Source organism: Tenrec ecaudatus, chromosome 10 (assembly GCF_050624435.1).
Source record: "Tenrec ecaudatus isolate mTenEca1 chromosome 10, mTenEca1.hap1, whole genome shotgun sequence".
NCBI lineage: Eukaryota > Metazoa > Chordata > Mammalia > Afrosoricida > Tenrecidae > Tenrec > Tenrec ecaudatus.
In genome coordinates this window covers 110,210,775-110,227,867 of record NC_134539.1, presented here as the reverse complement: position 1 = coordinate 110,227,867, position 17,093 = coordinate 110,210,775, and the positions used below count along the sequence as shown (strand labels likewise).

Sequence of the window (17,093 nt, the reverse complement as noted above, 5' to 3'; positions counted from 1 at the left end):
TGCTGTTGGGTGGGTCCGTGACCAGGACAGAGGAGGGACAGCAGCTCAATGCTCACACCCTCTCTTCGAAGGATGAGGAGGCATGGCAAGATAGGCCCCACCTTCACTGTGTGCAGTCCGGTCTTTGCCACTGGAGTTGCTGGGTCACTGGAGTCCTGAGGAACTAACTGGCCCAACTTCACTACCTGCTTTCAAAGTGCTCTTCAAAAATACAAATGCACGACGGGAGGGAGGCAGAGCTTAAGTCCCCACGTGAATCTCAGCCAATTGTTGAGTTCTCAGTGAAAAGTGACAGGCAGTCAACTCAGAGCAGGGCTGGCAGGGGGGAGAGGGGGAGGCCAGAGGAAGAACCCCCGGAAGGCAATGGGGGGGTGGCCCAGTGAAGGCTCCCCAGCCCCCAACTTCACCACTGGCTCTGGCCCTCACTCACCAGGGCGGCAAGTCAACTGAAATCGCTATCAGTCAGTTGAATGGCCAGCAGTTAAGCTTCGGGCTTATTTTGACCAGTCCTCAGTAGTTTTTAACGCAAACCTGGTCCTGCTTCCATTCAAGCTGGTGTATGTTTACTATTACTTTCAAACGTCCTCTGGGCCAAGTCACAGTTGACTGAGAGATTAGTGTTGGTTAAAGATCTAGCAAGTTTGTGTAGTTTGCTGTAGACATAGTCATACAAAACAGTTTTAAATATTATACCTTGCCTACAAAGGGTTATCTCTTTGGTGGCTTATTCACTATTCCAGGATTAAACACAAACAAAAAAACACTGGACCTGGGAATGTCATTCTTGGAAACAGTACTATAAACGTCCATAGATGACGTTAGCAGTTCTGCAGGATTTTTACGAGAGCACTATTTGTAAACATCTGAAAATGAGTATCGAACTACTGGTACTTTATAGATGAATGAGGTAGGATATGCTGACAGTGGGACAGTCCTTGTATGCGAAGTGACAACAGAGCAAAGTGAGGGAGTATCGCGTGATTCCATTTATCTAAAGTGACAGTAAAGACATCTGCGTACATGCAAACATTTGTGTGTATATACGTGCACAGATAACAGAAGGATCCTTAAGAAACCAAGCAGGACTACCTCTGCAGACGGGGCACCCTTATAAACAAAACCTTCAGACAACAAAGTACCACCCCCACCCACTCTCACAGGCGAAACTACTGGAGCAGCCAGAGAAAACCGGGAGAAAAGTCCAACGCTCCATCACCGCCCGCGCAGAACCGAGCCACCTTTCCGCGCATGGTGGGCCACGTACCTCTGTAAGTGGTAGATCTTGTGTGTGTACTGGCCTTTCTCGCCGTCCTTCTCGTAGGGCTCGTTCACCAGTACCTCCACGCCCTCGCCACCGCCCGTCTCATTCTTGCTGGCCTCGGCCACGGAGTACAGCTGCCCCACTTGGTACTATAGGAACAGAAGGACAGTCATTTTCACGCCGAAGCTCCTTCCCTGCACCCAGTCCAGATCACGTGGACGTTCTCACCCTGGATGGAGCCTCTTCACACACGTTCGTCCCCAAATCCGCCTACAGCACGGTCTTTCTCCATCACACGCGTTTCAATTCGTCCTTCCCCCTCTTCCATCACCCCCACGGCTTGCTACAACCCAGAGGAAGCTGGAAGATCCCACCATTTGGAAAACAGTGTCCAAGGTAGCGTTTGGCCTGGGCCTGCTCTGGTCTTCAGATTCCCAAATAAGAGGATCTCACTTCCTTCTAGAATGTCTTCTGGTTACAGCAGGTTGCAGCCTGTTCTCTGCAAAGCTGGGGCCCACCCTCACCCCGCCAGCGGCTCCCAGGAGTCCTGCTGGCAAGGGGGCTGCGTGGAGTCTCCCGGATTCCCGGTGGGCTGCAGCAAATGCTCCGGTCCCCTGTATTAGATAACACAGTCTTCCCCAGACTGGGCAGGCCCAGTGCTCCCTCTGGGTTGGCACCTACTAGATGGCAAAAACCTGGTATTCCTTTATTTGGGGCACATGCCACCCTATCAGATCACCAGTCAAGATCACTAGCCTCCTCTGACCCCCTCAGGACAGCTCAGTGTTAAAACCAGTGGCCTGGGCAAGGCAGGACAGGGCCCAGGCCTGGCCCTCGTCCCCCTGCGGCCTGAGGGAAGGGAAGCTGTCCTGAGGGGAAAACAAGGTGGTTAATAAAGGAACAGCCACAGTTCAATGAAGGAAATGCCCTCTCTGCCCAGCTGCTCCTTCCGATCGCTACTAATGCCAGTCGGGCACAGCAGCGTGAGGGCGAGAACAAGGGAAAGGGCGCTTGATTACTCAACATGCAGGAGGGGGATAGAAGTTCTCCCCAAACTCCCGGCACTCCCAGGGCAAAGGACATAGGCTTTCCTCTCTCTGGAGATGAGTCAGGACGCTGCGATTCCAGGCAGCCACTCCCAACCACCATAGGTGGCAGCAAGGACCAACCTGGAAGCCTGTTCTATCAGGCAGTGTCGGAGGCTGCAGGGAATGTCTGGGCAGAACAGGGCAACTTACTGCTCACCCCAGAAGCTGAAGAACCCCAACTTCCACAGCAAAAACCCAGCGCAAACGCCAAGGAAAGTTCCAGGCAGTGGATCAAGGCTGTGACTCCCATAAAGTGGGGCCTCTGGGTGAGAGCCCGACACGCTTGCCTTGCCTACCCTAAGCAGCATGGCTGCTGCCTCAAAGCCTCCACGGAGCGCCAGGCGTCCCTGTCCCAAGTTCACAGCCTGGCTGAGGCACACAGAAAGAGCTGTATGAAGCCGATTGGGACTTGGCCTGGCCAGGGTTCTGAAGGAGCAGTGAGAAGAACACCCAAGGCCTGACTCAGCGTTCACAGAGCAGGCTGGGCAGAGGCGAAGAGGGGACTGTTGGGGTGGGGGAGGAGGGGGCGGGGCGCTGCTTGGGGAGGAGACCTCAGGCAGAGACTAATCCCCTTTATTTGGCTCCTCTTCAGGGCAGCCTCTAAGAGGATCAGTGATGGGTTGGCTTCTTCCCCCTTTAATCTCTCTTGATATGCTGACCCTTTAATCCCAACAAGTGAAGGCAGATTTGTCAATCCCAAGGGTTGAGTAAGTGGCCTACAAGGGAGGGACACTTTCGACTTCCTGGCGGAGAGCTACCTGTGACACACTTGCTCTGCACCCAGGAAAGTTGCCAGGCTCAGATGGGGTGGGGTGGGGTGGGGATGGAGGTCAGAGTATTTAATCAGATAAAGAGCCCAGAGGAGACTGGACACCCTGCCTCCCTGGTCTAGGGCACTGTTCCCTGCCCCAATGACTGGTTCACTGACCCCATGACTAGGAAATTCAGGTAAGAAACACATATCTTGGCACCTTAGCAACCTGGGAGTAGGGGCCCAGGACAATACAGTGATGAGTCTGAAAACACTGAAATGAAAGCTGGCCTGAAAAACAGTAAGGATGCCTGTTGGTCTCCCCTAACGCCCATAGGGGAGGGTGTCTCACCGTAGGGGTGGGCGTCAGCCTAAAGAAAACTGCCCTATCATGAGCCATCCTCACAACTGTTGTGTTCAAGCCTATCGTTGCAGCCACTGTGCCAGCCCATCTCGTAGAGGGTCTGTTTTGTTGCTGACCTCTCCAAGGACGAGGCCCTCCTGACAGTATGTATGCCCAAAGTCTGTGAGTCCGAAGTAAGTCTTGCCATCCGTTCCCAAGAGCATTAGGGCCATATTTCCTCCTAGACAGATGTGCTCAGTCTTCCGACAGGCCAGGATATACACAATGTTCCTCTTTGCCACCACATACCCACAGAGCACGGCCAACAAGCAGAGTCAGCAGGAAGGGCCACTGCCCAGAGGCCTCAAAGGAGGATTTTCTGGAGAACATGGGAGTCTTCTCAAGCTTCCGAGCTCATCTAAATCCTTCCGTTGGGTTTGGACTTGCTTGGTGCCCCTTATCCCTTCTTTCTCTCCAATCTCTCCCACTGGTAAAGGAGCTGTCTACCTGGGGCTGCCCCACTGTTGTACCCTGAGAGCAGATGATTTGTATTCTGGATTTCACAGGGTTACAGGCGAAAAGGAATTTTGCCCCAGAATGAAATTTGGTCTTGGAGTTGATTTCCTTTTGGGAATGGTAAAACGGGTGGGTAGGTTTTACAGATGGCATGGATTAAAAATTGGAGGGAAGGCAAGAAGGTAGGGCAGGTTTTGTGTCTGCCTCAAAATGAACTTGGCCATGCCATTTTCTCAGCACTCATTACCCTTCACATTGTAAAGGGATGAAGCGCTACGTGCACCTCAGTGACGTTCGTGAGGCAGAATATCATCTACCGGGCTAGGCTGTAACCTCAAGAAGTGAAACAGGGCCGAGAAAGCAGAGACCAGAATCAAGAGAACCGCCCACCCCAGGAGAGACCCATGTGCAGGCCATGGGTGACTGCCCAGGAGCAGATAAGAGTTAAGGATCTCCCCCTGGAACCTACAGGAGCCCTTACCCCAGAACCGACACAGCTCACTGGGACCTGTAGCTCCTAAACTTCGAGAAAGTAGATTTCTATTTATTAAAGGCACCTACTGTGGTCTTTCTGTTACAGCAAACTCTTTAACTACGTCAGCCAATGGACACCCACTGCCATGGAGTCGACGACAGCTCACAGGAACCCTCGTGGGCAGAACACAACTGCTCCCAAGGGCTCCTGGAGGAGCCCCAGTAGCAATTCATCTTGGCAGATCCAAGGGAGACCCACAGGGGCGCTTCTACCCTGTCCCTGGAGGGCCTCGGGAAGTCGGCATGACCTGATGACAGTGAGCTAGGGTTCCTAGGGCTGCAAACCTTGACGGGAGCAGAAAGCCTGTCTCAGGCGTGGCTGTGGGGCTCAAACGGCTGAGCTTGTGGTTAGCAGCCCAATGCATGAGACCAGCTAGCCACCCAGGCTCCCTAAGGAAGACAGCAGCGGGTGGGGGCAAGGGGCAGCTAAACTTAGAACCACTGGTGGATACACACCTATCAAATAGCCGGGCTTTTCTGCTCTTTTCCAAAGTGTAGAAACCTTGGCAGTGCTGAGTTCAAAGGCTCTGGGTAGCCCAAAATCTAACTCTTCTTCCCCAAGAAGTTGATCTAGACCAGGAATATGGTTATAAAGACATGACCTTCGCATTTCTCTTTTTTGTCTCAAACTCATATCTTGAATCATGGCCTCCAATTTGGGAGATGCATCCCAAAAGTCACATGATGCAGGGCAACCGTGAGTCAGAATGGGCTTACTGACAAAGTCTGCTCCTGCCTTGGCTCCACATTCCACCAATTCCATCTCGGGTCTTCTGGGACCAGAGTTCAAGCCTGCCTCAACTCTACCCAGGATTCCAAACCACAAAATCAAACACACTGCCACGGGGGACCCTATAGGAGTTACACTTCTCAGGGACACTCCCACTCCTCAAGCCATCAAGTGACTTCCCAGAGGCAGGTACAAAGAAGAATCCACTTCACAGGTAAACAGTAGCACCTGGAGGGCTTCATTCCTAACTAGGGCGCAGGGCCATCCTGTGGAGCAGGGAGTCAGTGGATCTCAACCTGGTCCTTCTTGCTGTAGCTTCCATTTGGAAAATCACCGCCTGCTATTTTTAGTAAAGGCAGCAAGGGCTCCAAGGGAAGTTGGCTAACAAGGCTCCCCCAAGTCAATACCTGTAAGGACAGGCCCCCACTTCTTTTGCCCTGGGGGCGCAGTGGGTTCCGAGTTGGGCTGGAAACTGCAATTTGCAAAGTCAGCAGTTTGAAACCAGCGCCTGCCAAGATTTAGTCTCCGACAAGGCAGGGGCGGGTGGCCCTGTCGGGTCGCTTTGGGTTGGGATGACTCGATGGCAGAGTCGGAGTGAGAGGCACACCTCAGTTGCCTCCAAGAATCACAGCTGCTCTCGAGCCACCGGACCCCTTCCCCAGGCTCCCCCACAGGGCCCTTCCCAGATTATGTCTGGGCTGATCCCCACCCTGCCCAGGAATCCCTACTCTGATAGCTCTCCAGGAGACAATCCTCAAAGCACTGTGCCCTGCCCACCCTTCCCTGAGGCGTGGGAGCGTGGGCATTTGCCTCCGCTAAAGAGTGCGCGAGGCTCTGTTGACCTGGTGCCTCTAGTTAAAGGTCCACCTCACTTCTGGAACACAGCAGCCGTCATCACAGAAGCATCCTGCTGACTGAGGAAGCATGCAAGTGAGGGGGCTGGCTGACAACCTGCACCCAGACTGGAGCAGGCCCAGGGGTCCCCTGAGCTGGCCTGAGCCCCAGGAGGAGGTGGAAAGAAAGGCTGAGTCAAGGAAGTTCAGAGACAGGAGGCTCCGGCAGAGGTTTCTGCTGTCCAAGAGACCCATTCTGAGTCAGCTGGCCTGTGAACCTTCATCAGGGCACATCCGGATGGCAAGCTCGGAACTATTAAGGACAGAGGGCAAACCCCATCTACTTGTTCCTCCCTGCGTCTGGGAGAAAAAGCAAACAAACTCACTACCGTGGATTCTTACACAGAACAAGGGAGAGCTGCCCCTGTGGATTTCTGCAATGAACTCTCTGTGGGAGTAGAAAGCCTCATCTTTCTCCCCAAGAAGTGGCTGATGGTTTCAACGCCCTGACCTGGAGGTTAACAGCCCCACACATTAGCCCATGATGCCACCAGGGCTCCTCTGTGAGCGGAGGGTTCTGCATCTTCCCTGCAGCACCTACAGTAGATAAGGAGGTCCTACATACTGTGGGAGCTGGCCTGCTGCACCGCCAGAGGGCCACGCATACTTCCCAGCAGAGCCACGGAGGTCCCAGAAATGCACATGTAATACTGTCCACAGCATGCCCCAAACAGACACCGTCAGAGGACCCTATTCAGTCATGCCAGGGCCAACAGCTGGGTGCAGGCTGCATCCAAGCGCCCAGGTCTACGATGACAAGGGGAACGGAACCAGGTAAAGCCAAACACCGAGCACTGGCACGGATTACCTCTCCTTCGAAACCCACAGGTACACTTGCTGAAGGAGCCCAACTCAGCCATGGGACAGAATCCATCACACTCAATCGTGGGTGAGAAAGAACAAGGACTTACCTCATCTACAGACACTGGAAGGATGACTCGACTATGGGAGAGAGAGAGGAAACAGTTATCAGCTGCGGGAGTTGAAATCTGCTCGGAAAGCGACAGCTCAGCACTGTGTCAAACAGTTTGTTGTACCCGCCACCATATATTCACTGTTGCAAGACCCAGCTGCTAGGACCCCAGTGCTCTTCTGGCACCCCTAGAACCCTGCAATTCAGTACAAACCTGCCCCCACACCCTGCTTCCCAAGGCTGACTCACTCTTGGAACGCCCGTCTTAAGACCCCCTCTCTGACGGACATTTTCCACAACAAGCCTTGCCAATGAGGTCCGTTAAACAGAGCAGTGGTTACCGCCGAGGGAGGGACCTACCCGTGCACACTCTGCTGGAGAGGAAGGATCCGCACCAAACAATTCCCTAGGACTTACATCTCTGTAGATCTAACCCCTCAAGAGCCTTCAAGGAAAACGCTGGGAAGCGGCCAAACTTCTTGGAGGCCTAATCCCCTTAAGAGCACACACCGCCCATCTCCGCTATGGGGCAGAATGACAGTACAAGCTACTACCTTGAAGGCCCCCCCAAAAAACCCACACCCACATTGTGTCTTGACTCCCCGCAGCTGTGCAAAGGCACACTAAGCAGTGGCTTTCTTCTCCGTGTCCACAACCACCCATTGTGGTCTCACTAAAAAAAAAAAAAAACACAACTCACTGCCACCCACAGCAACCCTCCGGGACAGGGTGGACCTGTCCCAGTGGATGTCTGTGTCCGAGACGGTAACTTTACAGGAATCAGCCATCCCAGTCAAGCATCCACGGTGGCCAGGACTCGGCCACAGCTAGTGGCACCCCTCCCGGTGGCTTGTGTTTGTAACAGGGCACCCCTACCCACCCCCCAGATCAAAGCCCTGCGGCCACCAGAGACAAAAGCCCTTGGTGTCCCCATACAAGTCCAGCCAGTTTCCCAGGGCCTGGTTGGAATTCACTGGGCTCCTCTCTACCCTGCGGGCTTGGTGAAGCATGCGTTGCTATATCCTTCTGCCAATCGGGCTCCTGGCTCCTGCATGGTAAATTGTCCACTCACTGTGTTCTAGTTCCTCAAAGGTCCCCCCAGAAGCCAGTCACACAACGGGCAGTCTGAGAAAATCACCGCACCAAAGGCAAGGTACCAGACAGACAGAAAGCAAGCAAGCAGGAAAGCCAAAACGGGTTCCAAGTCTTTACTGCCTGAGCATGCCCCTCCTCCCAAATGAGGCAAATAACAGAGCTCCTTGGGCAGAGGACGCTGCCCCTGACGCACGCCTCCTGTTAAGAGAAAGCTGAGGGAGCAGAAAAACACGCCCAACTTGGAGGCCAGAACTGCTGTACCCTTAGAAGAAACTTCCTCGAAAACAATGAGCCTTTTATCTTCAAGAGCAGCAGCAAAACGCACATCCAAGAATACACAGAAATCAAAGGAGGGCGAATCCTGTCGGCTGGAGGGCCAGAAAAATCAACAGGGAAAACCTCCAGAGACCAGGGAGGGGGCCCCAGGGTCTCCCCAGCAAAGAGACCTGGCCAACTCCTTGCAGGATGCTCTGGGATGGCCAGAATGCAAAGCCACCTCCGCAAGAGGGTGCCATACCCAAGGCCTGGACCACAGATGCACCAGACTGGGGCTGGAGCTGTGCTCACTTCGGTGACCTTCACTCACACCCTTCCCGGGGTGCAGCAGCAGCACCGCAGCCTTCACACGGGCCCCTGCCCAGGGAGGCACCCACTCTCCCCAGAGTACACAGGGGACACAGGTCCAGAAGGAAACTCCCTATCCCCAGCCCTTCAGATCGTCCCTGGCACGCTTCAAGAGAACAAAGAGTGGGGAGGAAGCACGCCTGCCCCCCCCCCCAAACTAAATCCCTTCTGAAGGGTCCTTCCATTCCCTGCCAAATCTGTTCAAAACCACAGCTTTCTACAGATTGGGAAATTCCTCTGGGAAGAGGAAGAAGGGCTGGGAGAAACAGGAAAGCCCCCAGTGCACCAAGCTCTCCTTCTCTTGGGATTGCAAGAGATGGGATCCTCCTCCTCCTCACCACCTGAAGTTCCCAGTTCTAGCTGGAGATGGCGGGTAAGAAACTGAGGTGGAGGGACCTCCAAAGAATGCTCTTCAGATGAGGTGCTCACCCCTTGGGATGACACCTGGATCCAAGGCTCCACACTATGTGCTAAAGGTGTGAATGCCTGCCAGGGGACAGGGCAAAGTACAGCCTCTCACCAACAGGGAGCACACCTGCCCGGCCCCAAACCGACTTCCACCAGTTGCACTTGAACGCCTTCTGCACCTGGACTTCCCAGGTTTCCAAGGTTGCCACTTGTCCCCACCTCTCACCAGGGCAGAACGGGTTCACGGTAAACTCTGTACACCCATCAAACTCTCCCATTGGGGGAGGGAAGGTCCTATGATGTTTACTCTCCACTGTGAGCTTTAGAGATGGGTCATCTCAACTATCAAAGACTACACAAGTGCCAAACATCCCCGCTTGTCATGCAATCCCTTGGATTTCAAGAGTAAACTATCTCCGCTCCCAGCGCTGTCACGACTCTCAAGATTTCCCTCACCCTTCACTCACTCAAACAAACAAACAAACAAACAAACAAACAAACAAACAAACTCCAGCACTGTCAGCAGGTGGATGCCACCTCAGAGCGATCCCGTAGGACAGGGTAGAACTGTCCTGTGAGTTTCCCAAGACTTTAACTCTTTAAGGGAGTTGAAAGCTCTGTCTTTCTCCCTACCCTTACGCTATCTTTCTGTGACTAATTGGCCTCATGGAAATCCCAACTGCTCAAGTCAATCTCCCCCATCTCTTTGCCCCAAGACTGAGGCACCCTAGAAACAGAAAGGCAGCCCCTGACCCTACACCAGCGGCACAAACATTCACCAACATATTCTTTTGGGACGGCCCTCCTTCCTAGTAACTTCCTGGCACTCATTGTCACCATCGCACCCTCCCTGCACTTCAAGGAGTCCTTCAAGTGTCCAGAGTAGCTCCTGATCACCTCAAAGCTTTATTCCTCCAAAATGCCTCTTTGGCTGCACCTGCCCCTGGACACCCCCATCACTCCAGCTACTCCTTCAGTCCCTGATGTCTCCGGAGACCTTTCCCCTGTCACCCAAACCTGGCCCTGGTTCCTAGACATTTTCCTGACTACTGGTTACAATCCTTCCCACAATACATAAGGGTCCCCTCGGCACTCCCTCCACCCGCTAAGCTGTCTCTCCCACCTCTCCCTCCCCACCCTAACCCTGCCTGCCCTTGGCTTCCTCCTCGACCCTCAGCCAACTCCTCCCCTCGGATGAGTTCCTCAGCCCCGCCTGCAGTTCTAGGTGGGCCCCTCCATCAGTCCTTAGTCCCCCACCTCTCATCCTGGGCTCTCAATGCCTTCCGGCCCAGCTCCCGTCCAGTCTCAGGCACCGCCTGGCCTTCCCTGTCCTCTCAGGCCCTTCACAGGACCTGTCTAGCTCTCCGTGTCCCCTTGACCCCACTTCAGGTCTCGAGCGGCCCTCGTGGTCCCCTCGGCATCTCCTAGGGCCTACCTGGCCGTCCCTGGTCCCCTCGGCCCCACCTTGGGCCCTATCTGGCCCCTCGCTGTCCCTACGGCCCCTGCTGGGCCGCCCAACAGCCCATCCAGCGCTCTCCATCCCCGGGGCCCCGGGCGGCCACGGCATCGCCTCTGCCGTGCCGTCAGCCCCCCAGCCCCGCCGCCGCCACGGGTCGTCACCCCCGTCCCCCCCGCCCGGGGGGCGGCCACTCACTACTCCTTGAGCACCACCATGTCGCTTCGCGGCTCGGCGGCGCCCTGCTGCCGGTCCGGCTCCCCGCCCGCTTCCCGGCGGCCGCTCTCGCCGTGGCTCGGCCCGGCCTGGCTGCCTGTGCGCCTTCGTCGTGGTCTGCTCCGTGCCCGCCGCTCCCGCTGCGGTCGCCGCGCCGGCTCCCGCCACCACGGCCTCGCCGCCTCCCGCGCCGCTGCCGACGCCGCCCCGAGGAGCTCTGGTTCCGCAGCGCCGCGCGGGGGCGGGGCGTCTCTGCGGCAACCGGGGCGTCACACGCAGCGTGCGCGCTGACCTAAGCGCGGAGGCGGGGCCTTCTCGGCCCCGCCCCCTTTCCCTTAAAGGGGCCGCGGAGTCGTCGTCAGCGTGCGAGACTGGGTGGGTCCCGGTCCCGGGCGTGTGCGAGGAGGCTGGACGCACTGGGACGCGGAAAGGCGTCCTTGCGGGGGTGGTTCTTCTGCAGCTTGGACGGATGCACATGTGTATCCGTGGGCCTCCCCGGTGGAGTGGGTGGAGACTCAGGAAAAGGTTGCATCAAATAATACTAAAAATAGCCAAATCTATGGAGGACTCGCTGTGTGTGAATGATCTTCTATAATGGCAGGGGCTTGGGTGGAGAGCAGATGTTCTGAGAATGATGAGGGCAATAAATGTCCAAATGTGCTCGACACAATTGATGTATGTATGGATTGTGATAAGAGTTGTATGAGCCCCTAATAGAATGATTTTTTTAAATGATCTTCTAAGTGCTTAGCTTCCCACAACAATCCGATCAGAAAGGTAAAATGACTGTCCCCAAATTGCAGGTGAGGAAAGACAGGCGAGGGTGAAAGACTTGCCCAGGAAACTATGATTAAGTCTTCAGTGTCACCCAGTGCATGTTTGCAGACCCTGCTGTCCCCAAGCCTCGAGCTTTTGTTGAGAGATTGAACAAGGCAGGTGCGATTCAGCTCTCACTGAACGCAGCGTCAACCGGGCGGGGGTGGGGTAGGGCGGAGGGAGTGGTAGTGAGGAGAGAGTGAGTGAAAAAGGCTGTCATAGGTGAAATGCAGGCTTCCATAATGTCTAACAAAATCTAAGACTTTCTGGAAGAAGAGAATCTTAGCTGAGATCCCACTCAAAAACTCACTGCCATCAAGTCATGTCAACTCAGAGTGTCCCTATAGGACAGGATAGAACTGCCCCGGTGTTTGCGAGACTGTGGCTGTTTGTAGGAGTAGAAAGCCCTGTCTGGCACGACTGGTGGTTTTGAACTGCTGACCTTGCAATTAGCAGCCCAACATGTAACCACTCTGCCACCAGGGCTTCTCAAGGGGGCTTGGTTGGGAGAGAAAAACGTCCAGGCAGAGTGAATAGCCCGCTAAGGCTGGAGGTGTGAGGCGGAGTACGGTATATTTGGGGAACTGGAAAAAACTGCCAAGAAGAGTTGGAGAGCAGGAAGAGGTGGGACTAGATAGTAAAATTCCTAGTGGGTGATAAGAAAGTTTCTGAAGACCACCCTAAGGGCCCATCCTGTGGGTAACAACTGAGAAGAGAGTGTATTCCGACAAATCCAACGTTCCTACAGTAAGGAGTCTGGGAGGTCAAGGCTCCCATTGGAGGAATGCATGGAGATGGGTCCTACTCACATTCTCCTAAGTAAAAGTTGTTCCCCATGATGTCCCCCCCACCATAATGCCAAATCAAAGGTGCTGTTTGCAAACACAAGGTCACTGACTATGCTCTTGGCGATCAAATGCTTGAAGGTTATCTGCCTGAAGGTTGTCAGCCATCTAAGGCAGTCAGACTCTATTATCTGTTTCACCCTAAGTAGGGCCCACTCCCTTCCCTTCTGATAAGAATAATGGGTGTGTTCCCCTGAGGGAGAGCTCAGAGATACCCAAGGTCAAGTCAACACAGGGAAGACCAAGGTTAGGCTGCCATCTTGACCCTGGAGCCCGCCTATCCTGTTAGGCATGTGCCTTCCTGTCACATGTGTGCTCCTAGTGCCTCCTCTTCCTATTGCATGTTCTCCCCAGCTTGCCCCCCTCCTGTTGCTGTGTGCCTATTGTATAACCCCTTCCTGTGACGTATGTGCTTACTGTGGCCTGACTGCCCGAGATTATATAAACTCGTGAGATTACATTACGCCTCTTGGCTCATGAAGTCATCATTGTGAATATGAGCCCTTGCATGCTTTATCTTGTCTGAGGTCTCTTTAATTCACCCCTCAATTACACAATTGCCCCTTGGGCCCACTTGGTTGTGGGAGGCGGGTGGTCCCCCACATCTTCCTAAGGCGGTTAAGCGGTGGTGTGAGCAGTTTTGATGTGGAAAACCTCATTCTGGTTGCTGGGTGGCGAGGGAGTGGAGGGGGCCGGAGCAGAAGCAGAGAGACAGGTAGGGGGCTGCTGTAGAAGTCCAGGTGGACGGAGCCTGCAGTGACAGAAGGCGAGAGAAGGAAGGATTCAGCAGTCACCCGGGAGATGGAGTCCGCAAGCAGTGTTGACTGATTGGCTCAGAGAGGAGAGTGAGGAAGGAAGAGTGGAGACCACAGGTTTTTGGCCAGGACGAACACGGAAAAGACAGGCTTGCTGAGGAGATTCTCAGCGGAAGGACCAGAGGTCCAAAGGGCCTGCTTCATTTTGGCTGGTAGTGAGGCTGATGATCAGAGGCAATGGTGGAGAAACGGGGCATTAGAACCAGGAGACCATCAGGGGGTGACACAGTGGACTCCCCGGCTTACAGAGCTAGAGCTGAGCACCCCAGGGCTTGTGGACACTTATGAACACAGCACAAAAGGCCTGGCAACACTTGCCTAGGCAGGTGGAGGCCAGGCTGAAGAAGCTGGGCCAGAGACAGGTAGGCGTCTGCAGGTAAAATGCAGAAAAAACGGTCCTGACCAAACAACTGTATCTTGAGTCCTTCCTGAACCCAAAACTCCCCTAACAAGCCCCACAGCTCTGAGTCTGATCTGCAAGTTCTGTGTGGCCCGTTCGAGAACTGCCCAAGCCACCAGGGACACAGAGTGCGGTGGGAGGGATGGTTGGTGCCAGAATTGATCCAAAGTTTGGAGGTTGGAGCCTGGTGGCATGTTCGATCTCCAAGAAGTCAGTCTTGGGCTGTTGATGCTGATAATGATTCTTTTACCCTCTTCCACTTAGCCTTGCCGCTGCCGTTTTTACAGTCATGGGCGGTGGGCAGTGGAGGGGTGGGTGCAAGGGGACTTCCTGAAAAAAGATGTCCTTCCTTGTCCTTTGAGATGTTGCTGCTCTTGCTCCGTTTATCTTCTCTTTGTGAGGCCTGATAGAGCAGACCTCATACATCCTGGCTTCTCCCTCCACAGGTCAGCGTACGTTTTAGAAACCAGGTTTTCTTACAAGCCCGTAATGCCACAGTCCAAAACCAGACACCAAACCCACTGACTGATACTGAGCTGATTGCGACTCCTAGTGACCCTGTGCTAGAACTGCACCATACAGTTCCTGGGGCTGGGAATCTTTATGGAAGCAGACAGCCTCATCTCGCTCTCCTGCAGCAGGCTGGTGGGCTTGAACTACTGAGCTTCAGGTTAGCAGCCTGATGCTTAACCCGAGGCACCACCAGGGCGCCTATGCCAGGATCAACCTTCGCAAAATTAATCATTTCTTTTTAAAACAGTTTTATTGGCATTTAGTTCCCATATCTTACAATTCAATTGTTCAGTCACATCAAGAAGAGCTGTACAATCATCACCATCGTCGGTTTTAGAATATTTTCTTCATGCTTTTTTAAAAATAATTTTATTTGGGGGGGCTCTTATAAATCTTATGACAATCCATCATTCAGTTGTACTAAGCACACTGGTACATATGTTGCCATCAACATTTCCAAAACATTTTCTTTCTACGTGAGCCCTTGGTATCAGCTCCTCTCCCTCCTCCATTAATCCTTGATCAATAATATATTATTGTTGTTATATTGTGTCTTACACTTTCCGTTGTCTCCTTTCACCCACATTTCTGTTATTTGTCTCCTTTTGGGGGGCGCTGTGTATCAAAACTTGAGATGGGTTCCTCCTTTTCCCCCACTCCCCTCCACACAGTCCCCCTCCCCTCATGATCTTGCTGCTCCCGCTCCTATTCCTGAGCGTTTTCCGTCCTGAATCCCATGTGTTGAGAGCTCTTACCTGTACCAATGTGTGTACTCCGGTCTAGCCAGATTTGTAATGTAGAACTGGGTCATGGTAGTGGGGCTGGGGGAGGGAGAGGAAGCATTTAGGAATTAGTGGAAAGATGTGTGTTTCACCACAGCTATACTGCACCCTGGTTGAATTGTCTCTTCCCTTCTGTGAGGGGATGTCTAATTGTCTACAGATGGGCTTTGGGTCTCCACTCCAACCCCCTCTTTCACATCGAAAAAATTGTTTGTTTGGGATCTTTTGATACCTGATGCCATCGACACCTATTTCACAGGCTAGTGTCCTTTTTCCATGTGGGCTTATTTGCTTCCCTGCTAGATGGCTGCTTGTTCAACTTCAAGCCTTTAAGACCCCAGATGCTATATCTTTTGATAGCTGGGCACCATCCACTTTCTTCACCACGTTTGCTTATGCCCCCAATTTGTCTTCTGAGATTGTGTTGGGAAGGTGAGTATCAAAGAGTGCCAGGTTATTAGAACAAAGTGTTCTTGTGTTTAGGGAGGCGTTAAGTAAAGGCCCAAAGTCTGTCTGCTATCTTAATCCTTAACATACAAATAGATGTACATAGACCTATATCCTTTTCATTATAAATTAATATATTTGTATATATACATGCCTATAGCTCTACCTCTATATAAAAAGCTTTTGCTTCCTACTTCTTCTTTTTTTTTTTTTTTAGACAGGGAAGGGAAGGAGGACAAGGGGAAGAAAGGGAAGAGAGAGAGGAGGGGAGAGGGGAGGGGGAGCTGACCCGCTTCCTACTTCTTGTCTCTATTTTCTTTCACCTTCCTCCTGCCCCACTATCATGCTCGCCCTCCACTCCGCTCTCAGTAGTTCCTCTGGGATACCTTGCACTTGATCACACCCCACCAGACCGTCTCGCTATCAATTTTAGATCTCTTGTTATTCTCTTTTTTTTTATTTTAACAATTTATTAGGGGCTCATACAATTCTTTTCACAGTTCATACATATACATACATCAATTGTATAAAGCACATCTGTACAGTCTTTGCCCTAATCATTTTTTTCTCTTTTCTTCTTTTACATTTTATTAGGGACTCATACAACTCTTACCACAATCCATACATATACATACATCAATTGTATAAAGCACATCCATACATTCCCTGCCCCAATCATTCTCAAGGCATTTGCTCTCCACTTAAGCCCCTTGCATCAGGTCCTCTTTTTTTTTCACCTCCCTCCCCATTCCCCCCTCCCTCATGTGCCCTTGGTAATTTATACATCGTTATTTTGTCATATCTTGCCCTATCTGGAGTCTCCCTTCCCCCCTTCTCTGCTGTCCCTCTCCCAGGGAAGAGGTCACATGTGGATCCTTGCAATAAGTTCCCCCTTTCCAACCCACTCACCCTCCACTCTCCCAGCATCGTCCCTCACACCCTTGGTCCTGAAGGTATCATCCACCCTGGATTCCCTGTACCTCCAGCCCTCATATGTACCAGTGTACAGCCTCTGTCCTATCCAGGCCTGCAAGGTAGAATTCGGATCATGGTAGTTGGGGGGAGGAAGCATCCAGGATCTGGGGGAAAGCTGTGTTCTTCATCGATACTACCTCACACCCTAATTAACCCATCTCCTCTCCTAAACCCCTCTATGAGGGGATCTCCATTGGCCGACACTTGGGCCTTGGGTCTCCACTCTGCACTTCCCCCTTCATTTAATATGATATATATACATATATACATATACATATATACATATACACATATATACACATACATACACACACTTATATCTTTTTTTTTTTTTGCATGATGCCTTATACCTGGTCCCTTGGGCACCTCGTGATCGCACTGGCCGGTGTGCTTCTTCCATGTGGGCTTATTTACTTCTGAGCTAGATGGCCGCTTGTTCACCTTCAAGCCTTTAAGACCCCAGACACTATCTCTTTTGATAGCCGGGCACCATCAGCTTTCTTCACCACATTTGTTTATGCACCCATTTGTCTTCAGCGATCCTATCATGGAGGTGTGCAGTCAATGATATGATTTTTTTGTTCTTTGATGCCTGGTAACTGATCCCTTTGGAACCACTGGATCACACAGGCTGCTGTGTTCTTCCATGTGGAGTTTGTTGCTTCTGAGCTA

General features: G+C 52.7%; 1 protein-coding gene across 1 annotated transcript in view; it reads right to left on the bottom strand.

Moving 5' to 3' along the window:
* The window catches only part of PITPNA (phosphatidylinositol transfer protein alpha), a 28,847-nt gene extending 17,781 nt beyond the window's left edge, over positions 1-11,066 (bottom strand). Inside the window, exons 1-3 of the mRNA XM_075561227.1 lie at positions 10,811-11,066; positions 7,028-7,058; positions 1,265-1,410 (exon numbers count right to left, since the gene is read on the bottom strand). Of these exons, the coding sequence (XP_075417342.1) occupies positions 1,265-1,410; positions 7,028-7,058; positions 10,811-10,830 (197 nt within the window). The 5' untranslated portion in view covers positions 10,831-11,066. The remainder of the gene's footprint in view (positions 1-1,264; positions 1,411-7,027; positions 7,059-10,810) is intronic.
* Between the last annotated feature and the right edge of the window lie 6,027 nt (positions 11,067-17,093).